This window comes from Camelina sativa, chromosome 8 (assembly GCF_030686135.1).
Source record: "Camelina sativa cultivar CO46 ecotype springtype chromosome 8, ASM3068613v1".
NCBI lineage: Eukaryota > Viridiplantae > Streptophyta > Magnoliopsida > Brassicales > Brassicaceae > Camelina > Camelina sativa.
The window spans coordinates 2,110,215-2,125,942 of record NC_141887.1 but is presented as its reverse complement, the minus strand read 5'-3'; the positions used below and the strand labels follow the sequence as shown (position 1 = coordinate 2,125,942).

The 15,728-nt window shown below is 33.2% G+C and overlaps 5 protein-coding genes across 5 annotated transcripts; 2 read left to right on the top strand and 3 right to left on the bottom strand.

Moving 5' to 3' along the window:
- Positions 1-920: 920 nt before the first annotated feature.
- Positions 921-2,839, bottom strand: LOC104705705 (myb-related protein 308-like). The gene is made up of 3 exons (XM_010421762.2): positions 2,582-2,839; positions 2,320-2,449; positions 921-1,631 (listed from the first exon to the last, which is right to left on the bottom strand). Exons 1-3 carry the CDS (start codon positions 2,712-2,714, stop codon positions 1,103-1,105), a joined length of 792 nt encoding a protein of 263 aa, XP_010420064.1. The 5' UTR covers positions 2,715-2,839; the 3' UTR covers positions 921-1,102.
- A 1,828-nt stretch (positions 2,840-4,667) lies between these two features.
- LOC109126040 (uncharacterized) lies at positions 4,668-7,751 on the top strand. The gene is made up of 2 exons (XM_019229099.2): positions 4,668-4,721; positions 7,285-7,751. The coding sequence occupies exons 1-2, from the start codon at positions 4,668-4,670 to the stop codon at positions 7,594-7,596; spliced, it is 366 nt and encodes a 121-aa protein (XP_019084644.2). The 3' UTR covers positions 7,597-7,751.
- A 1,673-nt stretch (positions 7,752-9,424) lies between these two features.
- Positions 9,425-10,704, top strand: LOC104705704 (small ribosomal subunit protein uS13c-like). The gene is made up of 3 exons (XM_010421761.2): positions 9,425-9,752; positions 9,943-10,167; positions 10,392-10,704. The coding sequence occupies exons 1-3, from the start codon at positions 9,636-9,638 to the stop codon at positions 10,557-10,559; spliced, it is 510 nt and encodes a 169-aa protein (XP_010420063.1). The 5' UTR covers positions 9,425-9,635; the 3' UTR covers positions 10,560-10,704.
- Positions 10,705-10,855: 151 nt separating this feature from the next.
- On the bottom strand, positions 10,856-13,364 carry LOC109131882 (putative carboxylesterase 16). Its single transcript, XM_087462406.1, has 2 exons — positions 12,064-13,364; positions 10,856-11,604 (listed from the first exon to the last, which is right to left on the bottom strand). The coding sequence occupies exons 1-2, from the start codon at positions 12,891-12,893 to the stop codon at positions 11,064-11,066; spliced, it is 1,371 nt and encodes a 456-aa protein (XP_087318532.1). The 5' UTR covers positions 12,894-13,364; the 3' UTR covers positions 10,856-11,063.
- A 1,168-nt stretch (positions 13,365-14,532) lies between these two features.
- Positions 14,533-15,695, bottom strand: PHB5 (prohibitin 5). The gene is given in 3 exon segments (XM_087462405.1): positions 14,533-14,838; positions 14,840-15,211; positions 15,312-15,695. Coding segments are annotated over 3 exon segments (843 nt in total). The 5' UTR covers positions 15,612-15,695; the 3' UTR covers positions 14,533-14,667.
- Between the last annotated feature and the right edge of the window lie 33 nt (positions 15,696-15,728).

The following is a 15,728-nucleotide window of genomic DNA, read 5'->3' as shown; positions in this document are numbered from 1 at the left end:
CATTTTACTAGCCAAATAGAGGTTTTTTTGGGTATATATTTAATAGAACTAATAAATATAATTATGAAAAGTATAGAAGTTAATTCAATGATTGCAAAAATCCAAACACTTGACGCAATCAAAATCGTCGCCATTGTCTTTTATCCCAACAACTACGATCACCATGATCTAAATACTGTTTTTGAAAGATGTTTAATTAACCTTAATTGATTTTGGGCTGAGGGAATCAAATCTTCATTAATCGATATTTTAGTAGAAGTGATTAGTTCATTATTTTTTTAACACAAACTAATGATAATCAAATGCATGTTTTCGAATGAAAGTAGGTACAATTGTTATTTTATTTTCTCGCAAAAGTAGGTAGGTACCATTTATTTTGGATCTCATAGTTAATTTTGAAACGGGTCAATTCATCAGTTTCATTTTTTTTTGTTCTTCTGATCAAGTTTTTATTGATTTCACAAGTTTTGTTTATTCTACGTTTTTCTAATCCATGAAAGGACGCATCGACCTAATTCACCTAATAAAAAACTTATTGTGTCGCACATGTGGGATATGTATTTGTTTAAAAGTGCTACAATTATATATAGTTCTCGTGTGAAACTTCAAAGATGACAGTAGGAAATTATATTTGAACTATAACGATGATGGTGATCCTGACTTTGACCAATTAAACTAAAATTGACAATACAACTTTTCAAAACAAATGATAAGTTTATTCAGATAAGTAAAATATTGCCGTCTTATATTTATTCTGGTAAATTAGTCATCATATATATGCATACATGTTGTATGAGCAAATTATAATACACCATCGTACGCCATGCATAAGATACATATTAAGCTATATATAGACTTAAGTTTCTTTTATTGCTTAACTCTAAATACTAAACTGTATATAAAAGCTCTTTGTGCATTGGTTTTACGGTTAATGAGAAATTTATTTTCACAACTTAAGATAGTATCAGAGCCAAGTTATATACAAGAAACCGATTTACTTGTGATAATTGGATATATTTTTATTTTTATGACAGCTATAATTATATATATATATATATATATATAGATATATTTTACAATGTTATAATACATTACATTTTTTTTATAAAAAGAAAAGATTATCATCAAAGTTTGCGAAGAGGTCCCATGGTACAAAAGGATCCGTCATATCCAAGTCCCATTGGTCTAGAGAGATAGAATCTTCTGCAAAATATGATGAAGATTCACTTCTTGAAATATTACTATATAACGAAGAGAGAGACGAAGAGGTTATCTCGTTGCTTTGCGGTTCGAATAGAGATTCCAAGTCTACTTCTTCTACACCTAGAGTTTTGCAGTTTTTCGCCAGTAGTTCCTCATCACTACCGGATATTGTTAATGCTTTTGTTGTTTCTGTGATGACATCATCTTTTGGAGTTTGATCATTGATCTCTTCTCCTTCATTGGTGCTAGAACACGTTTTTGGTTTTGTATCCTGATTAGGATCGGTATGATGAGTGGTATTATTTATCGGTTTGTGCGTAGCCGGATCCAACCCAAGATGTTTCATCTTCTTCTTAATCTTCGTATTCCAATGGTTCTTTATCTCGTTATCCGTTCGACCAGAGAAATGAGAGGCAATTTTAGACCACCTACGACGTCCAAGGAATCCATAAAATGCAATTAGCATAGATAAAGCATTTAACATATTGACGACCAAAAAAATGCATTTAGCATATAACATGAGTAGATCACATTTTATATTATTACAAGTCTCATGAAGTAAACAAAAATATATACAGTATATATATAGTCTAAGAGACTCAGATCGACATGAAGGATATCTCTACAAAAAGGTTATATCGTAAGTAGAAAAACCCCAAATGTGATTTGTTTTTTCCATAGCTAATTAATTACTGAAAAAAAAACACTTCATTGCACTAGTACTATATACATTCGTCAAACTCTTTTGCTTTTTTTTTTTCTAATTAACCCACTTCCATGCACAAGTATATACGTCAAATTCAGTTTTCTTTTCATGACGCATTCTCGCAATTATCTATGTTTTGGTTTAAATATGCATAGTTTCGTCACTACTATAAAACTAAATAATTCAATTTTTCATACCATTCTCATAAGTTTTAGCAAGAAAAGATATAAAATGAATTAAAGGAAGCTGGTTATAAGAAAAAAAGAATTAAAGGAAGCTGACTCAAACATATCGGATCCAAATCCAAGCATGGTGTTACATTCGAGAGATATTTCATTTGCAGAAATCTAGTTTGACGCCGGCTAATGAAAATATATGATATTAAAAAAAATATATTCATATTATCGTACCGGTTGCCAAGTTGAGAGTGAAGTTCCATAATTCGATCTTCTTCAGCATCAGTGAAACCACCTCTCTTGAGATCGGGTCTCAAATAATTAATCCATCTTAATCTACAGCTCTTCCCACATCTCAACAAACCTTCATGTACACGTACGTAAACGTTAATTAAACTTCCCAACAAATAAAAAAGTCAACAAAATAAAACCTACCTATGCATCAATGCATGCATGTATAAATATAGGTATATGTATGTAAAAAACAAAAAAGTACCTGCGAGTTTGGGGACAATTCTCCAGCAGTGGATGCCATTGTTAAGAATGAAGTTCATGAGTCTATGATCTTCTTCTATAGTCCATGGACCTCTCTTCAGTCCAATTTTTTCACAGCAAGGTTTTCTCCCCATATGATTTTTTTTAAAAGAAAGCTAATATATATGACATTGACCAAGTATTCTACATATAGCTAATGCTAATTTGAGGCAAACAGAGAGAGCTTGAGTTAGTAAAAAATTGTAAAGAAGAGATCGTTGGATCAACTAATGGGCATTACTTATAAATAATAAGATGTGAGTTGGGAAGGGCAAAGATTCTCTCTTTTGACAGGTCACTTACAGGCTAAAAGACAAATGAGTCCAAATTGTAAAGCAGAACACTAATAAGTGAAGCAGTAAATAATGATTGCTGAGACATCTAAATTAAGATTTATTTATTGAGAAGTGTGTGATGTTGTTTACAATAATACTATGAACTTGTCGACAAACTTCTTTTGAGCTTATGATTCATTAATTATCAAAGTTTGCACCAAAGTCTAAAGCCACTCTTAATTTAATAGGTATAGATAAATTAAATGCGATCAACTATATACAACATTACATAATTTTAATACGTGTGGTGGCCGAATTGAGTTATTTATTAGTGATCACCGTGGTATATAGCCTACTAATTTGTATTAGTGTTGTCATCAAATCATACCATAACCTTTGTTCAAATCATGTGAATATACAAATGAAAAATATAATCATCAGTGGTGTTCTAACTAAATTCATAACTACCATGGTAATTGCCGACAAATGAGTCGCATTGTATATATACATTAAGCTAACAAGAAACTTGCTGATTTCAGTTTTTTTTTCTCTACAAAATCTCTAACAATGCATATTTACATCATTTTAAAGATTTGTAAAAAAACTCTAAAAATGCATATTTTAATTCAAGAAACACTGCTTTTAAACATAATTAACAAAATAAATTACAAATGTATAAAATTCTATAATACGACGATGATCTAACTAACAACAAATAATCTTCATATATAAGGTTTAGGGAGTTTTATGACTATAACTATTAGTATATGATTACTTTAATTGGTAACCGAAGGAATTTCATTGATTGAATGTTTTGTTAAAAGTTTGGTTAAAAGAAAACGATTTGAGATTTGTTTGGATCTATCGGTCCCCATCTTCAAACCTTGTGCTTATTCTGTCATCAAGGCATCTTCTCTTTTGATCATTATTATATTCTATTTGTAAATATTTTGTACTTGTTAAAATAAATTTGAGGAGTCGACTTTTAACGTCATAATTTGTTAGTTTGCACTACACCGTCATGATTTAGACAACTTGCTTAATAAAGAAAGTCACGTTTTAATTTATCTAGTCAGACTTTTATATTTAATTCTTCATTTAAATAAACATAACTCATCTAGCTAGTAAGTTGAATGTCAAAAGAACTGAACTAACATAAATATGTTCTTCAACGACGACGACTCGACGAGTGTACTATTTCTTAGATTTCTTTAGACTGTATCGAACATATTTACAAGAATTGTTACCGTTAATTATAGAGAATTTGTTACAAATGTCTTTTTCCGAGGTATTTTTTTTGAACATTTTCATTTTTGACATTTTTTACAGAATTACAATATGTTAAATTAATTTATATATATATTTTTTTTAAATTTGGGTTCTCTATTTTACATTTAGGATATAGCTTTTAGAGATTAAGATTTAATATTTAGAATTTAGGGTTTAAAATTTAGTTATTTTATATATTAATAATAGTTAAAAATTTGTGTATTGTTAATAATTTTATATACGTATTATCAGATGAATCCCATTTTCATTGGGTTATAAAGTTTGTAATAAGGAAACATATATTAAATATATAGAGAGCCCTGGATATTAGATATCATTGGAAAACTACACTGGTTGGAACTTGGTTGGAACGAACAACTTTTTTGTCCAACATAATCTAGTTAAATAACAAAAAATATCGCTTATTTCATGGTTTAATCATATTTGATTAAGTTGCTCTTGCTCATAAGAAACGAGGAACAATTTGCACTAAAATACTCCAAAATGCGGAAGGGTTTCGCATTCATGCATGAAGGAATATTCTCCATGTACTCGAAGGTATATGCATATATATATCCAAATAAGGATCAAATGTGTATAATTTTTTCTAATTATAGATCAAATTCTGAAATATTTCATTACGCACATTAGGCTATATGTCCTAGTCAATTATAATCTTTAATTACCTACCTAAACTTATAAATCAAATTACATATATCCAAATTGTATTAGTTTTTTGTTATTGAATATTTAATCCTTCATGCCTCTAAAAAAATGTCGTGAATATTATTGCATTACAGTACTGTAGTAAACTAGGTAACCAAGCGAGTTATTAGACGTAACAGAAACTAGAGATTTAATTGATTAATTTATCATCGACGTAAATATAATTTATGTTTCCATTCCGTAAATCTTACATTGTCGTTTTTATTGTATGTGTTTCTTACGGACTTGGTCAACAAACTAACTATATTTCTAACTTTTGTGTAGGACATCATCAAGAAAATAAAAAGATTTCAGCTAACCAAATATTCGATTTTGTTTTGATTCACTAAACTAAACTAATTTTTGGAAAGAAAAATGTAATATAGAGTATTGCATATGAGAGGGACCTCGACAAAAACAATAATACATTTGACACTGAGAGACCATCTATATATACATTTTTTGAGACAAAATAAATCCTGAAATTGCTACTTATTTACAGGGAATGCCATTAACATTAAATATTTAATTAATAAAAAATTGTAAAATTTGGGTTTGTCCAAAGTTCTCTCACTTACTAAAGCTCAAGCCCATTAGTGACTTGATCAGAAAAGCAATCATCAATTAAATTCTTTCCATATTTGAGAATCTACACTCATATATCTCTTTATAACAAAATATGTTTTTTTTATCATTACTAACATATCCATATATACATACGTATTACTAATAACAAACAAAAAAATTAGTATGGATCAACTGAAAGTTTAAAATGTGGAAAATTAAAAGGATTATATGCACAAAAAAAACTATATATTCCATGTCTAATTATAAATAGATGAAACAAACTAAATTACAATGTCACAATATAGTATACGCATATAATTTTAAAAATTCAAAATAATTTCAAATACTATTATCTATACATTGCAAACCAAATAGACACATAAAAAAGTATGTACATTTTATACTACATAAAATTTAATTAACAATATGATATCCTAACTTCACTATAACACAATCCACCACAAACATACTACTTATGCATTACATAATGTATTGATTTAACATATTGTTCACTTAAAATTTATAAAACATTACTTAAAATAAAACATTTTTTATTTTATTTTAAAATAAAAAATAGCCCCGCGGTACACCGCGGGTGAATATCTAGTTAGGGGATAAAGAGTATGAGAGAGTGACTAATGAGGTGACCATCACCATGTGTAGACTATTAATACAGCGGGCCAAAATCAAATTACAACAAATTTAGGCCCACTAATCGTATCGCCTTATGCTTTCAGCCTATTAATTATTAGTTCCAGCTAAATTCTTCTAATCACTAATTGGGCCTAAAGCTTGGTGAAATTTAAATTCATATGGAATTGTAAATTCTAAAAATCAAAACACATGGATTTTGAAATAATATGTTTTATGCTTGGATTTGAATCCTTCTATTTTACACTTTCAAATCCATTTAAAACATATTGTGGATTTTGAAATCTAAAAACAAATCATTAAATGAATAACATGGGATTTTAACAAATATTTGTAAATCATAGAACCAATAACACATATGATAAGTATTTTAAAATCAATGATTGAATAACACATGATTTTTGTTTGGACTTCCAAATCCATTAAAATCATAGAACCAATAACCCCTTCTTAGTATTAATTAGTGTCTCTCTAATGAGTTTTCTCTTCTCCACTCGTTAATTAATTTCTCTTATCAAATTATTCTTTTGGTATTTGTGTTTTAGAATTTTGTTTTAAGAACCAGAGAAATATGAATGCTATAAATCTAATTAAAAGAGTCATGGTGTTACACACTTAACTCGTTTGCTTTCAAGTTTCACGACTGATATACAAGTATTTCCCTTTCGGATGTTTGATCTTAAATTTGTTGGTATTGTTGGAATGCTCTATTCTCGAAATCAAACAATCAAAGGCCACGAAACTAAACTAATGATAAAATTCTATTATTTTAATACCACAACTAGAGCCACAAAAAACTGACCGGCCACACAAAGTGTACATATACATACATACACCATTTTTTTGGTCTCCGGAAACAGAACCGGATTGAGCTGGAATCAGTTCCTAATCAAACCGGATCAATCATAGTTTAGTCAAGAAACATCCCTCTTTATGTGACGAAGTAATTACAGCTGTTCCAGAACGGCAGAACATACACGAACATATAAATGGGTGTCCACTAACATATTCAGACATTACATCACCATGATCACTCTGTCCTTTTTTCCATTTTCTAAGTGAACAACATGTAAACGATTACGACTTATAGGCCATCTCAATATCAAGACTCATTCTCATGCGTTGACTTATAACCAACTAAACATTTTTCTATAGGACCCCTCTCTCTATATATAAATTCTACCCCCTCTGTTGATAGATCCTACAAAGCATACAACAAAAAGAAAAACCAAAGAAGGAGAAGAAGGAGAAGAAGAATATTCAAATGGCACCAAGAAGTTCTTTGATCCGTTTCGCCTTCGTCTGCATTGTCTTGGCCGTGTTGGTCATGACTGCCGAGTCGCACAACGGAGTCAACCATGGTCCTGCTAAGGCTCCATCGGCACATGGACATGGTCCAGCTGCATCGCCACCCAAAGCTCATGCTCCGTCTCCAAGTGCTGCCACTTTCTCTGCCTACCCTCAGCTCATGGCCACCGCATTGGTCGGTGCTTTGTCTTTCCTCTTCTGAGATGTGTTTCCATTTATCTTTGAGATTGTTTTCTCTCTGAGTTTTATTTTTTACTTCCTCTCGTGTCTTCCTTCTTCTTCTTTTGTTTCTTCAAAGATTGTGATATGATGTTATGTTCCTATCATAATAAAACATTTATCTTTTGATGTTTGAAATGTATTTTCGTCCTTTGAACTAAATCTTAATCTTCTAACCAAGGCTTTATAATGATTCGTTTTAAGCATATTGATTAAATTAGCCTTTTACTCATTTAAAGATTTATAGAAATATCGAATAGATAGAGATCCAAAGTAAATCTAAGATATTAACGTTTACAAAAAAAATGGGCATGCCTCAACAAATATAATGGTGCATTCACACGTTGGTTTCGTAAGCAATGTGTACATCCTCCTATTTAGATAGATACTAGATCAACAACACGCTTTAGTTAGTTTCATGGATTCTTATCCCTAAAGCCTCACGAAACAATATAAAAACATCCAAAAGAAATATACATTAATTATTCATAGAATAAAATATATAAGTACTTTAACTTGCAATCAAACCCATGAGTATAATAACTCCAATGAATCATCTATGCAAAATGAAGAACAAAACTACTCCATATTGAAAAAAACTCCAAAATTATGAAAATTGAATAAAAGCCAAACAACCTAATTAAAAATACAGAAGAATATAGAACAACATATACAGTAAAACCTCTATAAATTAATAATGTTGGGACTAAGACATTTTATTAATTTATAGTGATATTAATTTATCTATAAATTAATAATTATTATTTTATAGTGTAAATTAATAATTATTAATTTATAGATATATTTTTAATTGTTTATTTTTTAAAAAAATTATGAATTGGAACAACTATAGCAAAATAAGATTAAACTTTCGGATGTTATAAATTTTATGGTTTAGGAATTGAACTTGTAATATTTAGAAAGCACTATTTACAATAAATTACAAATATTATAGACAAATTGACTTATACACATGAGACACATAAATTCAAATCTATGAATAATAATATCAATTCTCCTATTTTAATAATCTGTCAAATTATCAAATTGTAAATGATGCATATCTAAAAATTAAAACTTTAAATTTTAATTATTTGTATGACATGTTATAAAATATTTTAGAGATATTATTATAGGTTGAAAATACAACATTACAATTGTTCTATACAATTGAGCTTTAGGAGAAACATACACTATTATATCAGTATATATATATATATAAATTTACATAATTATTAATTTATGATATTATTGGGACCATATTTTATAAGGAGATTTCGAAAAAATTATTATCTTATTATCTTATCGAATATTGTTAATTTTTACACTGGCCCGACTTGGGACCAGCAAAATTTATTAATTTATAGTGTTTATTAATTTATAGAATATTAATTTATTGAGGTTTTACTGTATATATATATATATATATATGTAACGATAGCGAAGTCAACGAACATCTCAATAATAAACAAGAATCATTCTCGAACGTTGACTTTTGCATCTATGCACTAGCCATTTCTATACAATCTCTCTAATCTCTATCACGCATGACTCTTTTATTGCCATCTTACACAAGAAGAAGAAGAAACTCAATATATAATGGTCCATCAATTGCACTGTCCTCACATGGTCCCAAAGGCTCATGCCTTTTGGTTCGTCTTTCTGATTAATTGTGTGTCAATTGATCATAAATTCATAATTCATTTTTTTTGTTTTAATAGAAAAAATATCTGTAAATCAATTTTCTCATAGAAATAATAATAAAAAAATTAAATTCCAAATTAAAATAATTATAGTGTGACTGTGAATCCAGGGCCTTGCGGATACAGTAACGAGCCTCTCAACAAAAACACTAAAGCCCAATAAGTAATTTTTTTTTGTTTTTTTTTTTTTTGCAATTTTGCTAAAACACGTTTGGATTCGACGTTTTGCCTTATCCGTTCGGCTCAGCTTCTTCTTTCGTCACCTCTGAATTAGTTTTAGAATCTGAAAATTTGGGTTTTAGGAAGAGAACACAGAACAATGGCGCAGATGGTTGCAATGCCGGTAGCGCACTCGCTCTCCCTCATATGCAGTTGGACCAAATCCAACCCTCTCTCTCGCAACTCTCTTGCCCTCCCAGCTTCCAACGTTCCCAGTGTAATGATTTCTCTCTCTCTCTCTCTCTCTTGCGTTTGATGTTGTAATCCGAATTAATTGATGTTATTTCTGTTCGATTCAAGAAATTATGAAGTGGGTTTTGAACCCTAATAAGACTCTTTATCAATTTGGGATTTTTTTTTGTCTCTGGTTTTAAAGGTTTGTTTTGTTTGGTGTTGTTGAAATGCAGAAGCAGAGTCTAAGCATCAGATGTGCTCGTGTTGGTGGTGTGGAGATTCCTGGTAACAAGAGGATTGAGTACTCTCTTCAGTACATTCATGGGATTGGTCGAACTAGGGCTCGTCAGATTCTTGTTGACCTTCAGATGGAGAACAAGATCACCAAAGACATGCCTGAGGAAGAACTCATCATTCTTCGTGATGAAGTCTCCAAGTATATGATCGAGGGTGACCTGGTATACCATTCAGCTTTCCCCCACTCTCTTAGTAGGACACTAGAGTAATGTATCTTAAAAAGCCTTCTCAGCCAATTTACTTGTAGAATAGGTATCTGTATGACTTGGTTGAACTAGGATTTAAGACCTTAGACTTGCTGTTAAAATTTTACTTTGGTTTCATGTGGTTTGGTGTTTCTGATATGTGAGAATGGATTGTGATTTTTTTGTTGTGGGTGTTGCAGAGGAGGTTCAATGCTCTTGCAATCAAGAGGTTGAAGGAGATCCAGTGTTACCGTGGTGTAAGGCACATCCAAGGGTTGCCATGTCGGGGACAGAGAACCAAGAACAATTGCAGGACTCTTAAAGGCAAGAAAATTGCCATTGCAGGGAAGAAGAAAGTTTCAAAGTAATCATCTTCTTGATTTCCGTCTTGTTCTGCTGTATTGATACTCTTTTTAGTTTGTGTAGTCTCTTTTTTTAAAAATGTGATTTGTAATCCCAAAAAACTTGGTTCGAATTTGAGCCCTTTCAAGATTATCTTCGGCTTTTTGGTTATTCGTATTCCGTATCTTCGTCATTCATTATCAAGTTACTGAATAAGTTGAAGAATTCAACATTCAAGAATCGTGTCATTGGATTTAGTGATGGAGATAATATGAAGTATATGAAACTTTCAGTTTCATCCCAACTCCAAAAGATGCTGATGTCAAACCAAGAACAAACTTTAAAATTTGGTATTGAACCAAGATGGTTTATTCAGAATACGTACATATGAATACATAATTAACCCCAAAAAATAAATTTGACAACTTTGCAAAAAGACTTGCTCTTGGATGGTCTCTAATCCTACCCAGAAAATCTTGCTATCACACAAAAATAGGATGAAATGAATGATAATAACAAAAGGTAAAATTTCAGTAAGAGAACTCATGGCCGCGGATCGAAATGTATTTTTTGACCCAAATGGCAATATCTTCGGCGCAGGCCTGTGCCTGAGGAGTCTTGAGAAGCATATCAAGTGTTGCAAATTCATGAACTGCGTCTTTGTATTCTAAAACTGGAGAATCTACGTTTACCTTTCTAAGCTCTTCTGAATAAGCAATGGCTCGGTCTCTCATCCAGTCATGCTCAGCTACTACTGTAAGCGTTGGAGGCATTAGCTTCAGAGGCGGTCCACTGCGGTTATGAGCAAGTGGGTTTGCTGCCGGGTGGTCAAAGTCGAACTCTTTCTCTGGTAAGAAGAGTTTCCAGGCGAGAACAGAGACGGGTTTATCGTAGAAGTAAGAGTTTGCCAGCTTTATTTCAGACTGTGTTGGGTTGTTTCCAATGAAAAAGGGGTACATTAAAACCTGTGCAACAACTTTCACCGGTTCTAGAAGTTTCCCAGCTTCCACTGCTTTCCGAGCTACATAGTCTGCTATGTTCCCACCACAGCTCACCCCGAGAAGAACACATCTGTTTTAAAGTCACAAGAGAAACAAGTTGAGAAACAGAATATGACGTGAAATTGCAAACAACGGAAGATAAGCTATCTAAATGCATCTAACTAGTACTCCAAAGAATCCTGACTTTGTACCTAGTTAGTCCTAGATCAACCTGAAACTGTTCCAAAATGGGTTTAAATTCCAGGAAGCAATCTCTGCAAACAAGTATTAACATCGCTGTAACAATCTGAATCAAAGCGTATTCTAGCTTCAGTAAACCTAAAGGCATTTCATCGATCACATCAAAATCAAAGTATTTTAAACATTATCTAAACTCTTGAGAGCAATCCATACTATGGTTCCGTTACATCTAACTCTAGGCATCTCTCTCTAGCTCATAATTTAACCGAATAAAGTTCATACTTTGTCTGTCTTCAAGCATCACAGCTGATACATCTGGTAAAATCGACAAGGGTTACAATATACAAACCTGGAAGGATCAGCGTGAGCTGCCAGCCAAGGCTCAACCATGGAAGCTCCAAAAGCATCCACTATCTGTCCTTGAACACTCAGCTTCTTCACCTCAACACCATTAACACGTCGATTACCCAAAGACTTGCAACAATCAGCTAAATTCGCCTGTTTCCCAAGCCAATGCAACACTTTGACTCCATCCTCAAACGCCGCAGGGTACCTATTCTCAGGTGCAAGCCTATACCCAACGGCCAATACAATGACATCACATACTTTAGCAATCCGCCGGCAAAAGAAGTCATTAGCCGCCGAATCAGAACTTCCACTAACCCAACCACCACCGTGAAACTGCAACATCACTGGCAGTTTCCGTGAGTTCCTCTTCGCAGATGGCGCGTATCCTCCATAGGTTTCTAGATTCTCGTTGTTGCATCCGTAGCTGTTCCTCCGCGACTCATTCCTCTCAGCCGGCGCAGGAGAGTTCTGGTTAGGTCCGTAGCTGTGTCTCCGATCAGATCTGGGTTGTTGGTTGTTGTTGTTGTGATAAGTATCCTTGTGGCGGGATAACGAATCGGGTTCAGGTGGAGAAAGGGCAGATTCGGGGAGAAAGATCCTTACGGTGAGTGACGTCATTGGATCAATGTGTATGTCTTTGGTGGCAACACCGTCGGTGAAAGACGGATTCGCGGCGGCGACGGATTCGTCGGATCGGGTGGAAACACCAAACGAATCAGGTAACCCATCTTTATCAGAAGAAGAAGAAGAGATTGAAATAAGATTCTGAAGACGATGTTTCAAAAGTAACTTAAAGAAGACGCTATAGAGCTTCACAGCTACCCCTGGCATTTCCTTTTTTAGAAAAGACCAGATTTTTTTTCACGAAACTTGTGTCTCTGTGAGAGAGATCGCATCAATGGAGGAGGGTTCGCTAGGGTTTGTTTCCCAACTTGGAATCGACTCACCTCTGATTCTGAAGGGTTAACAGAGAACAATTACAATTGAAATTGGATGCAAAAGAGTCAATTTTGATCAAACCCAGTTTCGGATTTCTATATGATTTCAGAGTAATTTACAGAGAATGATAAAATGATGACGACGGAGAAGAGAAAGAGAAAGAGAGAGAGAGAGGTTGTGGAGAAAGTGTCATCGGCTGAATTTGGTTTGATGCTTTTGATACGAGAAAAAATTATCCTCTGAAACGCGGTTGTCGTAACTCGAAAGTTCTGTTTTTTTTTTTTTTTTTTTGCTTTATTTCGATTTGTAATTTTTTTTCTAGAAAACGTACAATGTTGAAAGTTTTTTTTTTCCTTTGCATATAATATTTTTTTTGTAATTGTTGTTTACTGAATTTATAAATTTGGAACTAATGAATGAGAATGAGATTCCAAAACTATTAATCATAGAGATTGCCACTTCATTATGTTGTTTTTTTAATCATAGAAGTGTGGCATAATGACAGCACCAAAATTTGATTTATTTACTTACAAAAATCCATAATTCATGATCATCAACTCATAACTTATATCTTGGTTATTAAAGATAACACTCATTGTAATATTCCCTTTTGTCACAATATTAAGGTAGTTTGAATTTGGGAATTTTGCAAGGAATGGTAAAATTATTGTTTGACCATCCTACCTTGAATGATAATAATGTTTCAAGAATAATTTTCAATGTTCAAAGAAAACATTAAAAAAAAAGTTTCCTCAATCAACGAAAAAAATGAGAAACAAAAACCTTGAAAATTTCAATAACTTTGGTCGCTCATGGTGAACTTGACCATAAAATAATAATCGAAGACTCTACAGAGAAATGTATAAGACACTGGTCGAACTTTTAGATATATTAAACTGTCACTAACGCCAGTAATTGCCGTATTTAAATATATATAAAAAAAGTGCTGACACTAATTTGCAATATTTGAATCGGTCGATTAGGCCCTTAATAATATTAAATCGGCTCAAATGATCTCAACTCTGATCCCTGATAGATAAACGAAAGTTTCTTTCGACGTGACACTTGTAACTTCTGAACATTGTTGCTGGAAAGGCGGGTGTGGAAAGAATATGTAAGGAAATGTGCGAGTTCTGTTAGATGAGATCCAAAGGTTTGAAACAAAAAAAAATGAAAATCCAAACCTATACTAAACTCCCTATTCTTGAGACTACTCCTCAGGAACATCAATATATATATAATATAAGCTCAACTTCTAAATAGAGTTGAGTTAATTAGGTTTATAATTAGTTTCTGTTTCTTTCTTTTGATGGCAGTCTTGTTGATTCTCGTATCTCGCCCTAGGGGTGTTGTTGATTATATACTAAACTCAGATAACCGTATCACTAGCCGAACCATATCTGTAGATGATTACATATATCGCTGAAAAAATAGGATTACATATATTACTTTATTTTATCTTACTTTAAATTGGAGAAAGATATTGACCCCAAATACTACTTAATACAAACTGAGTAAAACTGGTATTTTTTAGTATATTAAATTTAATTTTGATTAAATTATTTTAGAAATAAAACACAAAATCAATAATTAATCCGGAAAACACAAAATCCAAAGTCCAAACCTACACAATTAAACACCCTGATTTTGCTATTAATTTAAGTAGTCAAGGGCTCGGATTCGAACTCGGACCGTTCATGGCAAACAACATATTCCCACCACTTGGCAAATAGACAACATTGGGGGACGTAGAGAGCGTAACCGCAATCTCTCTAGCCGCCTCGATCCTTCTAAGCTCGATCAACCCCATTCCCGCATCTGCGATAGCTTTCGATAAAAACCCGAGCCGACTCGCTCTCTCCCTCGGCTCTAATCACAGCCGCTCGTCTCTCCTGATCAGCCTTCGCCACTAGGAACTTGGACAGCTCAGCTTCTTGCTGCGCCACCTGCTTCCACTCCACCGCACTCAAGAACTCTTTACTGTACGAGAGATCCGTGATCGACACGTCATCGATAATAATGTTAAATACCCCAGTTCGCTTGATTAGCGTTTCGCGTATAAGAGCCGAGACTTGTGGAAGTTTTGTTAAGAGCTCGTCTGCGTTGAACTGAGCCACCACTGCTTTCAACACATCGGGCCCGATCGCTGGTAGGACCTTCTCGGCGTAGTTGTGGCCTAAGTTTTGATATATGTACGGGAGGCGCGAAACCTAACGCGAATCCACGGAAAAAAAAAAGTTATAGGTTGACTTATGTATTAGTATGTTATCCTACATATATCCCAAAATAGTATTAACGGATTCTACTTACGACAGGGCGACACATAACACGAAGTGAGAGGTTGACCATCTGAAGATCTTTAGTTCCACAGTTGGACCCGAGTCTCCAGGCTATGGACCGAATGTTGAAGATATAGGGCTTTTGCACCCACGGAATCTTACGATATGTCCCTTCTCCGATAGGTTCTTCGAGAACCCCGTTAAATCTGTCGAAAAGAACAGCTCTCTGGCCACCTTCAACTGTGAACATAGACGATCTCACCGTCACCGCCATAAAGGCAGCTCCTAGTCCTAGAGCCACCTTTCTGTTTCTGATATTGTTCCACGGCATGATTGGCTTTAAGTTTCTGCTTTTGTATGGATTTTAGGTTTTTTATGTGTTTTTTTAGGGGTTCTGTTTTCTCAGATAGGTGACAAGTAGGTAGAGACGCAGGAGATGAGCTTTTTC

Excerpts from the sequence above, each read along its gene's own strand:
- LOC104705705 (XM_010421762.2), bottom strand. The coding sequence starts at position 2,714 with ATGGGGAGAAAACCTTGCTGTGAAAAAATTGGACTGAAGAGAGGTCCA. Across the intron at positions 2,450-2,581 it reads AATTGTCCCCAAACTCGCAG|GTTTGTTGAGATGTGGGAAG; the intron begins GTACTTTTTTGT and ends GTGTACATGAAG. Across the intron at positions 1,632-2,319 it reads CACTCTCAACTTGGCAACCG|GTGGTCTAAAATTGCCTCTC; the intron begins GTACGATAATAT and ends TGGACGTCGTAG.
- LOC109126040 (XM_019229099.2), top strand. The coding sequence starts at position 4,668 with ATGCGGAAGGGTTTCGCATTCATGCATGAAGGAATATTCTCCATGTAC. Across the intron at positions 4,722-7,284 it reads TATTCTCCATGTACTCGAAG|ATCCTACAAAGCATACAACA; the intron begins GTATATGCATAT and ends CTCTGTTGATAG.
- LOC104705704 (XM_010421761.2), top strand. The coding sequence starts at position 9,636 with ATGGCGCAGATGGTTGCAATGCCGGTAGCGCACTCGCTCTCCCTCATA. Across the intron at positions 9,753-9,942 it reads CAGCTTCCAACGTTCCCAGT|AAGCAGAGTCTAAGCATCAG; the intron begins GTAATGATTTCT and ends GTTGAAATGCAG. Across the intron at positions 10,168-10,391 it reads ATATGATCGAGGGTGACCTG|AGGAGGTTCAATGCTCTTGC; the intron begins GTATACCATTCA and ends TGGGTGTTGCAG.
- LOC109131882 (XM_087462406.1), bottom strand. The coding sequence starts at position 12,893 with ATGCCAGGGGTAGCTGTGAAGCTCTATAGCGTCTTCTTTAAGTTACTT. Across the intron at positions 11,605-12,063 it reads GCTCACGCTGATCCTTCCAG|ATGTGTTCTTCTCGGGGTGA; the intron begins GTTTGTATATTG and ends ACTTTAAAACAG.